At 32.9% G+C, this 12,729-nt stretch overlaps 1 protein-coding gene across 2 annotated transcripts in view; it reads right to left on the bottom strand.

Annotated features, from left to right (window-relative positions):
• Positions 1 to 3,769: 3,769 nt before the first annotated feature.
• The window catches only part of LOC149423814 (proton-coupled amino acid transporter-like protein acs), a 43,619-nt gene continuing 34,659 nt past the window's right edge, over positions 3,770 to 12,729 (bottom strand). For both annotated transcript variants that reach the window (XM_089631824.1, XM_089631825.1), the window contains exons 6-9: positions 11,618 to 11,947; positions 8,154 to 8,366; positions 7,158 to 7,327; positions 3,770 to 4,068 (exon numbers count right to left, since the gene is read on the bottom strand). In XM_089631824.1, the coding sequence (XP_089487950.1) occupies positions 3,830 to 4,068; positions 7,158 to 7,327; positions 8,154 to 8,366; positions 11,618 to 11,947 (952 nt within the window). In that variant the 3' untranslated portion in view covers positions 3,770 to 3,829. The remainder of the gene's footprint in view (positions 4,069 to 7,157; positions 7,328 to 8,153; positions 8,367 to 11,617; positions 11,948 to 12,729) is intronic.

The raw sequence follows: 12,729 nt of genomic DNA, 5'->3' as shown, positions 1-12,729 counted from the left end.
GGTAAACGTCAGAAAGAGATAAAAGGAAACTAAAAAAATCTATGTTTCTACCTATATCTATTATCTGTTAAGTAACATTGGTAGTTCTGCGAACAGTTATTAGACCTCGCATTTTTTTTCCTAAAAAAAATCCTTATAAATCATAAAATTTATACATCCGTACATAAATACAATGTTATAGGGAGAAAAATTAATACGACTTTTTAAAATTTATTTCTTTTTCGTTTATTTGTAAAAACCGGGATTCTTATAACATTTAAAATTAATCCTACACGTACTAGTACATTAATCTATTATATACATTTATTAAATAAGATGCGATGCATCATTGTGTTAAAAAATACTTATTCTAATCTTGAATTCATTGTGGTTTGACTGAAACATGTCTATCTCTGAAGGAAGTTAGTTTAAAAGCGTAGTCGTTCTCCCCAGAGGCATGAGCATTGGTAGATTGGTCCTCCCTCTTGGAAAAAATAAAAAGCCTTTGCTGCCAGCTCTGATGAAGTTATTAGGGACATAAAACGTAATACTCTGCAGACTATCAGGATTACAAATGTGCAGTTATAAGGATAATGATAAAAATGTGAATTTCAAAACAAAATATTTGAACACGTGTTCACGCAGGTGCCCTTTCGTTTTATAAAATATTATTATTTCAAAGGCCACGTGTTCCGACTTATTCATAAAATATTCGTACTTTGCTGAGAGTTCGTTATGAAAATTTTCAAATCATTCGTTATAGGCCTTCAGTCCCATTTTTAACCGGAAATGAATAATTTGGCCAGATTTTTAACAAATTAACAATATTTCATTCCGCGTATAACCATAAATACTTCACGTTACATTTTAAATTGTATTTTAAAAAGGGAATTTTAAATTTGTCCAAAGAAATGGTACTATCTCAATGAATACGCTTTTTTATTTCTTTCTTAAGGCCGGTAGGTACCATAATGTTGTTTGTTCCACAATCATGCGAAATCTGGCGGGATAAAGAGGTAGCTTCCAACACGGCCACCATCTCGAACCAAAACAAAACAAATTTACATTCGGATGAAATGCCATGTTCAATGAATTAGTACTAAAATCGGAATTTATTTTTACGTATGGGAGAACAGTTTTTGAGTTTCTTCATCTTCTGTACCTATTGTTATTATTTTTTTTAATGTATAATGTAGAATTTAGAATGTTTTAAAATAAATAGTTATTTTCTATAGCTCATGGAAATCCAGATAAAATCAACATTTTAAGAACTTTTGAAGGCTCTAATATGTGCTATGGTTCAATTTTCCAATCACAGGTATATATTTAGAATAAAAATTCATTTCATCTTTGAAACATATCTCCACAGTGAATATGTACATAATATTATGTTCGATAGTTACAGTGGGTGCATACAAAGGCTACAGTTATTCAGCAAATAATATATCAAATATTTGTTTAAGATTTCCCACAATATCAATCATTTTAATTTTATGCAAACATTACTTGGTAATAACCCGCGTACTCATTACATACACAAGGCTTAACAATAAACATCTGGACTTTATAATATGCTGTGATAAAATAATATGATTATAATTAATTAATTACCTACACTTTCATCAGTAGGTACCTACTAAATGCTAATGACCGTCCCGCATTATGTTTAAATCAGTAGGTATGTAGTTATTTAGGTAAGTGGTTTATGTTAAGTTTATCATAAAACTGTCATGTAAAGGTTTCAAGGAAAAACATAAATAAATCAATCGTAACTAAGTAGATAAATCAACTTTTCTTTATTATAAAACTAGCTGACGTTGAAACCAAAAACCCGGCGTTGCTTGACTTTTCTCTGCTTTCAATAAATATACCGGTCGGTGGCCGAGTTGACATCGCGCTTGGGTCCCACTCAGGCGTGGTGTGTTCAATTCCTCGACTGGTTAAGTCCTCCATTACAACACAAGTAACATTTTCAGCTTACTGTGGTGGTAGTAGGAGATTTTCAAATATTTTCAGGTAATTCGTAGCCAGGGAATGTTTGTCTTTTAAAAAAAAATAATATCATTTTTTAATTTTATTTTTAAGATAATGTTCAAACATTTGTTATGTCGAAACGTTAATTATATGAAATTCCATCGATAGAAAAAAATCGCAATTTAATCTCAGAAAATTATTTAAAACTCGTTTTTTTCTGTTATTTCAAATTTAACAGGTATGAAAAAATCACATTGTATCTTTTAATGCAACTGAAGCATTTGAGGAGAGATTTTTGATTCATTTCAAACGAGTTGTGTTTCATTAAATATTTTCACAATTTTCGATTAATTATCTGCGTTTTTTAATATTAGCGCGCTCCCTCTAACATTTGTATTTACATATCTCCCTTTTGAAACTATCTTTGAATGTTTACTACTGGGTTTTAAGAAGAACTAAGCATATAAATAGACAGACGATAGTGACTTATTTTTATATTATTTAGAGATATTTAGGTATATTTTTTTCACCCGCGCCTAATTATAGGCAATCTCAGCAGCGTGAGTATATTGGGCTCATGTTATTGTGAAGGCTGCAAAAATAGTAACAAATAAAATGTTCCCAAGAAAAATTAAAAAAATTTCTTGCCTATTGGCTCTGGAATCAAAAGTTGCAATTCGGAACCTGGCTTGGGCAAAATAATAATTATGTGTGTGTTTTCAAAACATTTTTAAAAATGAAATGACATGATTTTTTATTTATGTTCTGCAAGTGCTCGCCGAAATATTCACACAATTAAAAAAAAAACTAAAATACTTATGGCGATGCACTACGAAGTAATGCAAAATCATTGGTTTTTTAAATATTTAAGACAATATTAGTGATTTCTAAACGAAAATCTGAAACAGAAAAATCAGAAAAGGAAACAGTCACATCTGGGACTCGAACCCAGGACCCTTGTCTTTCCGAGACAGTGCTCTACCAACTGAGCTAATGGGACCTAATCATTGGTTTTTGGTTCAAAAATAAAGTCATACCTTGGTATAAGAACCCACATTGGCCTTTGAAATAATAGAGTCTTTTTATAAGCCCAGAAATAAATAGTAGCAGGACCTTATAAACGGCTTTAAAGTTCTAAATCGCCTAGTTACGAATCCCTTTTCGGATATGATTTTAATGTATAATGTGGCAAGTTAGGTTAAAATTTTTAGTAAAACATTTAAATAATAGTGCCTAAACTTTGCAAAATAAAATAAATACGCTTTTCTTACCGCCATCTTCATTATGTGTGTTATTGCTAGCAACCGGATTTTTAATGTTAAACTACGTGGATTATTAAAATTGTTTTTCTTTATTAAAAAATAGAGTTATACCCACTAAACAAGTTAAGTTGATCGTTTAGTTGGACTATTGATGTAAGAGCCGACACAGTCGTCGCTGGTTAAATCTTTTGCTAACTACTAAGTCCTTCATCATCGAACAAGCGACATTTTACTTATATCGTGACGGGAGTAGAAGTAATTGAAATCTTCTCAGATTATTTGTTATCTGGGAATATTAATATTTAATCAAAAAGACCGCAAAACAAATATACATTATGAAGCTTTGTATTGTTCTGGTAAAAGTTGAAAAGTTGATTGGAATGGCATAAGCCATGTTTAATGACCAGAATTGTATAACCCGATACTTCCAACCATATCTTTCCATTTTCACTTTCTTCAGCCTCTCAATATACCCTAAAGGTTCCAGTCAGTTGCGACTCTTGTGCAGTAATCAAATAAAATAATGTTATGACAGAAAATATAAAACAACAGTGTAAATTAAATATTATTTATTAAGAATTAATTGTCCTATTATATTATATGAGTAATATTAGTTATTCGCCGTTGACCAATTGGCTAATGGACTGGTAAGAGCCGGAGACCAGCGCCAGGATAGAGAAGAGGCCTATGAGGATGTTTTTGTAGAGCATCCAGTTCCACTTGCCGAGTCCTCGATCCCAGTGATGAGCAGTCTGCGCAATAGCTGGCACCAACAGACCCAGTGTGCTGAAGAAAATGGCCCCCACGAGGCTGATCAGGATGTCCAATTTGGGCACGGCAGCAGCCACGGCAACTGATACATGTCAGAACAGAACAGAAACATTACATCAATAAATTGTGTTAGAGAAAAACCACACAGGTTGATCAGAAATGATACATCTACTCGTATAAGTCTACCAACAGATCTACATAATTCTACAGATAAGTCTACTGATAAGTCGAACGATTTGAAGGGTTATTAAATGCAGATCTTTTCAGATAGCTTTTCCAGGATGACTTATTTAAAAAAAAAACTTAGTTAGTACTCAAATTGTAATATTTATTTATTGAAGACGATATAAGCGATTCTTAATCGAACATCTGAAACAGAAAAATCAGAAAAATACACGGTCGCCCCGCAAGTCGAGGGTCCTGGGTTCATATCCTAGATGCGACCGTATCTTTTTCTGATTTTTGTTTAAGAATTGCTGTCTTCAATAATTAAATATTATTTTTTTGATAATTAGTTATCAGTGATATAAAAAAACTTGGATATCGCACAAAACTCTAACTTTTTAATTTAGGAAAATAGATTTAAATATAGCAACATTGAGTTTTGATTAGAAGTAATGGCTGAATGCTGAATGCAAATGATTCAAAAAATTAATGTGTGTACTCAGTTTTGCGAAAGGAACTCATTTGCATTGGACATTTAAAATGATTACTACTCCTTACCAAATTGTGTAAAATGTTGGCTATAAAACATGTTGATAAAGTAATGGACTGGTTAAACGATGAAGTAGCCGAATAGATGGACGTATCGTTTCTTCCTAGCTGTCGATATGGTTTTGCTAGGCCCCAAGGATCTGCCAAATGCATGGAACTTTGTTCAATTACTCGTAAAAGCCAAAGTGAAGTAGGTAAACAAGCAAGTATATCAAGTATCTCTCTGTTTGATATTCTATCCAATGATTTAATTGAAAAGACGTTATATTAACACTGGATGCATAATACGTATAAGGAGCATGCGTGCATATTATTAATAATACGGACAATATTATGAATATGTCAATTTACAATCACAATACAATTAAAATAGTCGCCTGCAACACAACCAAAAGGGCACAGTCGTCGTCCCGACGGGTCGGTAAAAAATCGACATAAGCCGAGTGCTGTAAGGGTCCGGGAAATATTGCGCGATGAATACTGCATCACGTCAGATATAAAGGAATAATTTTATAGTCTGTAGCTCAGTAGACTGTTTGTATTGCAGATTTCTGTTTTTGCATTTACCGCCTTTACGCTTACGTTATTATCTTGTCATCGTCAAATTGACAAACAGTGTACTTTTATAACAAGTAATTTAATATATTAATATAAATTATTATTTGATAAAAGACTGATGAGACAGCTGAATGGCGCGTAAACATGGAAACGACACAACAAATCAAGTCAGTCACCAAGTGACGACGAGGTTGTGGAATTTTTTGCGATATTATTAATAAATCCAAATAATAAATTCTTAAGAATATTTTTAAATTATTTTAAACTTAAATAACTGTTATTGGTAAAAATGATAAATATAAGTTTGAAGTGATGCGATAAATATAGAGCGCCCACTAAAAGCAGGTACCGCGAGCAGTATACCGTTCGCACTATTTGCAGACCCTAACACATATGATGACCGGATAACGGGATAACCCATCAAAAATACTTCAACACACATATAAAATGTGTTATAAAGTTATGAAAAGTGATGAAACAAAAACTAGGTTAAATAGGTTACATATGTAACTATTTAACCTAGTTTTTCTTTCATAACTTTTAATGACTTTATATCATCCTTTAAAGGTGTGTTGAATTGTTATTTGAGGAGTTATCATGGAACCAACACAAATACATGTATCGGTGCGCTCTCTGTTCTATGTCTGTCGCACTCAGTTTTTGTCGATTCTTTACCGACCATTGGTATGACTGCCTACCCTAACACTCTACATGGAGAAAAATGAGTAATGCTAATTTATTAAATAACTCATGACGAAATGCTAAAATATTCGGATTTTCACAAAAACATGTTCCGACATTGTGACTATACATTCGTAATTTACTCAGAAAACCTGTTAATTCCTTCGTAATTCCTGCAATCCCGCTTTTAATAAATTAACAACACTAATTTTTCTCCTTGTGAAAGAAATATTATACAGGTATGTTCTGATTGCGTGTATTGGCCTTTCGGTACATAACTGTCACTCAATGTTTAATTAGTTTTATATTTATGTTTAATAATGGTGAATACAATAAGTTATTCATTATTATCAAATTATATTTATGTGTTCATTTTGTGAATGTGCATGAACATGAATCATGCTGATGCGTTGGCCTAGGAATATTTATAATTGAAGAGTAATAATTTATGTATTACCTAGAAGCATGTTTTTATAAAAATACCATTTATGTCAAAAAGAAATCGTTTACATAACGCTTGTGGGTACATAAATAAATCGAAATGGTTATTAATTGTTTCATAAAAATGCGAAAAATGAGTTCTAGACACAGAATACAAGTATTTCTCATGAAAGAACCATCATGAAATTTACTTACTAAATATGAACTTTATTTGTTTCTTTATTTTTATGATAAGGTTTTTATGCATAGCACAAGGAATAACATATTATTTTTAAACAATAAAAAAAAATAAATCAACAATTCTAATAGTTAAAAATTGTTCAATGAAAAATACCAGAACACATTAAAAATTTTGGAGGTTTTTGAATAAGCTGACGTAGCGCAATTGGTAGAACACCTGACCGGCAATCGGAAGGTTGCGGGTTCAATTGGTAGAACACATGACGGGCAATCACAATGTTGCAGGTTCAATTGGTAGAACACATGACGGGCAATCACAATGTTGCAGGTTCAATTGGTAGAACACCTGACCGGCAATCGCGAGGTTGCGGATTCAATTGGTAGAACACCTGACCGGCAATCACAAGGCTGCGGGTTCAATTTCCGTCAGCAGCCTTTTTATTAAATTATAAATTATATTGATTTATTTCACTTATTCTTAGTACAGTGTATATCCAATGTATCGAATGTTTTACATTGCAAAGGTAACTGAAATAAATTAATGGTACCTGGTTAATAAATAACGGTTTAATAAATAAATTAATGATTAAAACTGACCTGTAAATGCTACAATCAATGTCCTGAGGCCGATGTGAGTGATGTTAATGTATTTCTCCTGCAGTTTGGGCTCCAATTTCTTGAAGATGATGTCAAAGGGCACGTACTGTTGCAGGCCATACGTGAACAGGATTGCCAAGCCGATCATCACCTTGGCGATTTGTGCGGGTCTAAATCGTACCACAAACATCATAAGAATTAATAAATTATTTCACTCGTATGTAGGTACTTGTTTTCTGGTTCTCACCATGAATTACAAAAAAATATTTGAATTTAATTTATTTCGTTTATGTTATAACGTACAATACTATATAAATCATAAGAAAACTTCGATGAATTTTTAGTGCAGATAAATAGATGAACTAACTGAACATAGTTTTAAGAGTTGAAGAAAATGCTTATACCTACTCGTTATGTAATTGGTTCAATAATGTCAAATATTTCTTTGATACAATAAAAAAATAAATATTTATACTCTTTTTTCTAAAATTGATTTATTTCATCAAAAAATGACAGATTAAATAATATATCTTTAGTAAGTTATATAACTATATGTAAGTTTGTAACACTGACATTGTTGAAAGAATAATGTGACAATAATAGCAGTTTCTAATAGAAGAAAAAGTAAATTGTATGTAAGAAATGGAATAATATACTATATTTTAAATTGTGCATAACCTGCCTTACTAGGCGAACCTGTATTGAGGCAGAATTTTTAGTTAATTATTTCTCGTACTCTGTCTATGGTTTACTTATAAATCTTTATTATAAGTTCCTATACAGCAATTATTATGACCTATTATGACAATAATTTCTCCATCCACGGTGTGCTCCATTTCGTGCAGATCACGAACTTAATCGGTGGTCGATAGCCTAGTTTCAGAGTTTTGATAAGGGAGAGATAAGACAAAATATGATATTAAAATACATTTTACCAAAGGAACGCACATACTTATAGTCCGGAATTGATGACATTGCTATGAGAGGTTGACTTACATGAGCTTGTTGTCCAGGGTAGCGGTGATGGATCCTTCCACGTCATCTCCAAAGCGCAGGTAACCGAAGAAGCCGATGATGGTGTACAACCCCACCACGGTGGACATGGCGATGTTCAGCACTCCAGGACAGCCCAGGAAGTGACCGGGGTTTCTCATCTCGTTCTCCACTGGCATTACCACGCCGATCCCTTCCATGGCAAATATCACGGTGCTGAAATAAACCACAGTAACATTGGGATCATTATGTTATTATCTTAAACGGAGAAAACTTTCCTGATAAAAATATTGCTAATTTATTATTCTTCAAACTATTCGTATTTCTATTAAAAACGGGATTGTTAATATAAGGCTTTTCAGTTTGATTTCATGGCTTCAAATCATTCGTAATCATAGGGCTTATCAACAAAGTAAAGTACACTTTTACTTAAGAGTGGTAGTTAAATTGAACTGAATCTCAATATTCTTTTTTCTGCACGGAAAAAAATTTAGAATTGCTAATTTAGTAAGAACATCTTCAAATTATTTGAAATCCGGTTAAAAACGGGATTGCAGGCCTTAGCGAAAGAATGAACTGGCTTTCTGATAAACTTTTACTAAATTACGAATATATTGAATTTTCATGAAAATCCGAAATGCAAAATATTTAGATTTTCATAACATTTGTAATTTAATTAAAAGTTTATCAGCAAAACTGTCAAATTCAATCGTTAAGGACCTCGATCCCGTTTTTTACCGGACTACCAAAAATTTGACGAAATTCTTAATAAATTGTTAAGTTTTTATAGGGATGTTTAATTTTATTCCTATTTTTTTTATTTTGCATCTACCTATTTGTCTTTCTGATGAAAGCAGGAATCTATTCGAAATCAGTTTAGCACGTTTCTAGTTTAAAACTGTACTTATTCTGATGAAGGCATGAATCTAAGCGAAACCAGATTAGCACGTTTCTAGTTTAAAACTGTACTTATTCTGATGAAGGCATGAATCTAAGCGAAACCAGATTAGCACGTTTCTAGTTTAAAACTGTACTTATTCTGATGAAGGCATGAATCTAAGCGAAACCAGATTAGCACGTTTCTAGTTTAAAACTGTACTTATTCTGATGAAGGCATGAATCTAAACGAAATCAGTTTAGCACGTTTCTAGTTTAAAACTGTACTTATTCTGATGAAGGCATGAATCTAAGCGAAACCAGATTAACACATTTGTAGTGTAAAACAATGAAATTTTCTTACGGAAATGCCGCTCTCTATGACAATGATATGACATTGGTCACTAGTTATACAATTGTTTTTAAAGTGATTTATCATAATACCCACTGACTTAATATACATGACTTAAAGGGCCAGTTGTTTCAAAGAACTTGAAAAATATTCATCAAATTTTAAAGTAAATATTCAATCTGTACAAGTTCTATTCAATTTCGGTTATTATTCCACCATGGGCCAGTTGCTTTACAGAATTTGAATAATAACAAAACTTGAATATTTAATATGAAATTTGATTAATTACTCAAATTCTGTGAAACAACTGGCCTTAAGTACCTGCTTGCATGTATGTGTGAAACTTAAAAAATGTTATTTCATGATTGATTACCAATTATGATGAAAACGAACTGAGCGATTATTATCAGACTATCATAATTTTCTTCGGCCGGACGAAGGTAAGATATAATAATGAATTCAATGAATACGATACCAATCAATTAAAATGACACTTAATGATTGTTATTTTTTATTGATTTGATATTGACGTGGGAATGTCAATGACTGTCCGGCGGTACCTACTAGGAATGAATTCTAAGGTCACGAATTCAGACGCAGCCTCGCTTATTCCAAAAGGAAAATAAACCAAAGGTCCCCAACATTTTTTGGCCAGTAGATTGCTACGTGCTAATTTTTCTGTTTTGGGTAGACCTCAGAGAGGGCATGAACCTAAAAAGCCCTAGAAGGAGCAATTCTAGATCAAATTGAAACTGTGGGGCGACGGCGAAGATGTATGGAAAATGCAAAAACATTAAAATTTCTTAAATTTTCGTCACATCAAATACCCAAAACATTCATAAGCCATTGTAACTGCACTAACAACACAAAAATAAAATAAAAATATGTCATGGAAGTAGAAGAAAATCCTAACAAATCTAAGTGAAACAGACACAGAAAAATAAAAAAGATAACGGTCGCAACTAGAAATCGAAGACAGGATCTCTTGCCTTACTGGTACACTCAACCATTGGTATTTTTTTAACTGTCATATTTGTCGATCTCATATTTCAAATACACAATTAACAATTTCATCTTGCAACTAATTTTTCAGATATTTTTGTCATATAATTTTTTTCATAGTTTTATCTGTTATTTTTTCATTTTTTTTGTGTCTTGTTCTGTTTCAAGTTTCGTTCAGATTTACTAGCATTATCTTCATCTTCAAAGATAAATAAAATTGAACCTTCAAAATAAGTTAAAAAGAAAAAGTGATTCCAAAATAATAATAGTTCATTATGCCCAACGTTGCATACAAATCAGTTCAAAAGTTGGTCATACAAGAAGGCTGCCAGGCATTGTTGTAATATTGGTCGATGCTGTCAGACAATTTAACCTCACCCTAGACTTGGCTTCAATGCCATTCATACAAAATCACACCATTTTTAGGGATTTTTAGGTCCATGCAGTCTCATGCACCTCCAATTTTTTTTTCATTGACATTGACATTACTGAAATAATCGTTCGTCCGGTGACTAATGGCTGCTAGACTAAAGGCACAAGCGAATAGGTTTAAGGAAATGGCTGATCCTGCAAGTTCTGACATATATGATATGTCTCACTCGCAGCCATACTGACTAATAAGGTAAAAAGAAAGGTCAAGACAAATGTTGACGCATCGATTAATAATATCACCCGCACTGTCTGCGTGGTCCGAGGTGTGCAGTGTTTTGCGATGTTCAAGTAATGGGCATGTCCTGAACCCGAGAGCCGCATGCGGCTCTTTGCTTAGCGTTTGGGGTTCTTCAGACATCAGTAGCCAAAAGAACTTTGTTTCGAGCAGCATCAGCTAGATTTTTTTTAGATTCTAGCGCTTCATTTTAAAGGGCCAGTGCAAGTTTTATTGTAAAATTGAAAAAATATAAAATAATAAAAATGCTTTGTCCACGGAGCCGGTTATTTCTGTATTGAAATTTTATCACAGAATAGGCCACCCCCCAGAATACTAAAATATTCTGAAGGACAGGCTTCTTTTGTTTCTCCCCCTTAGTATTTTTATAATCAGTTTTTCCGATATATTTGTCCTGATTAATAAAAGATTTAACAAGTTGACCGTTTTTATAAAGATATATATAATAATTAATCGCACTCACGTGTGGCAGTGGCGGTCCGTGACCGTAGCTCAGTGAAAAGTCACGGACCGCCAGTGGCGTGCGGTCAATAAGCGGAGTGGCGGGAAAGGGACGAGGAACTCACCTACCTAACAAACAGAGGAAAGGTGGCCACGGGAGCAAAGAGCGTCTTATCCCCCGCCGGAGGGATGTCCTGGAAGATGTAGAACATGGTGATGCCGAGCGTGATGAGCAGGAAGATGTTGGCGATGAGGGAGAAGGGCACGAGGTACTTGAGGTTGCGGATCTGGCCGAGTCCCACGAGCGGCACCAGCAACAGCGCGCAGTATATCTTCACGTCCCAGTTGTCGTCGGGGTAGTACTCAGAGACCACCTCGTGAAACGAGTCCGCAATCAGCACCACGTACACGCAAGCGGCGCCCACGTATGTGCACACGAGCGCCCAGTCGACAAAAGTTCTGCAAATACAACAAATACTCTCATACCATTCAATACATTTCAAATTACACTGTCATTACATTTGATTCTGTTATTTGGGAAACAAACAGTTTTATATGATTTCAAGAACCAGTGAAGTTTTCCAAATAGATTATATATATAATTATAAATAATAAAAAATAAATTATCAAAGAAAACAATGTGGAATTGATAGATAAGAAGAGAAAAAGCAGATTAAGAGTACACAGTACATAATGTAAAATTGGACTGTAAAAAAATATAATGTCAACGAAATGTTTATAAACAAACAGATATAAATATCTTTTGACTAACACCATTACACTCACAAAGGAAAATGATTATTTAATAAATTACTAGACAAAATCAGAATCATTAAAGATGAAATACAAATAATAAAGAATATTTTAGAAAAATCATTTACGAAAAACTGCTTCCCTTCTTTCCAACTGAAAATCGTAAAAATAATCCTATAATCTACTTATCCCCAACAACATTTATTTTTATTCTTTCTACATACATAAATATGTCTGTATTTTAATTTCATTTACATGATTACGATGTAAGCATAGCTATATATTTTTAATAAATGCCCAATCAAATGAAAATGAACAATATTTGAAAAAATTATGCATTTACAGTAATATATATATTTTTCTCTTTCTTTGAAAAGCAAATGCTTCCATTGGAAGAGTAGTATAAATAAAAAAACACACAATAACCTAATGTAAAACTAAAATCTAAAATCAATTTAATGAAAATGCGAAAAATAGGTGAAATGATA

This window comes from Hesperophylax consimilis, chromosome 5 (genome assembly GCF_061612785.1).
Source record: "Hesperophylax consimilis isolate HC1 chromosome 5, BYU_Hcon_1.0, whole genome shotgun sequence".
Lineage (NCBI taxonomy): Eukaryota > Metazoa > Arthropoda > Insecta > Trichoptera > Limnephilidae > Hesperophylax > Hesperophylax consimilis.
This window is presented reverse-complemented; position numbering and strand designations above follow the sequence as displayed.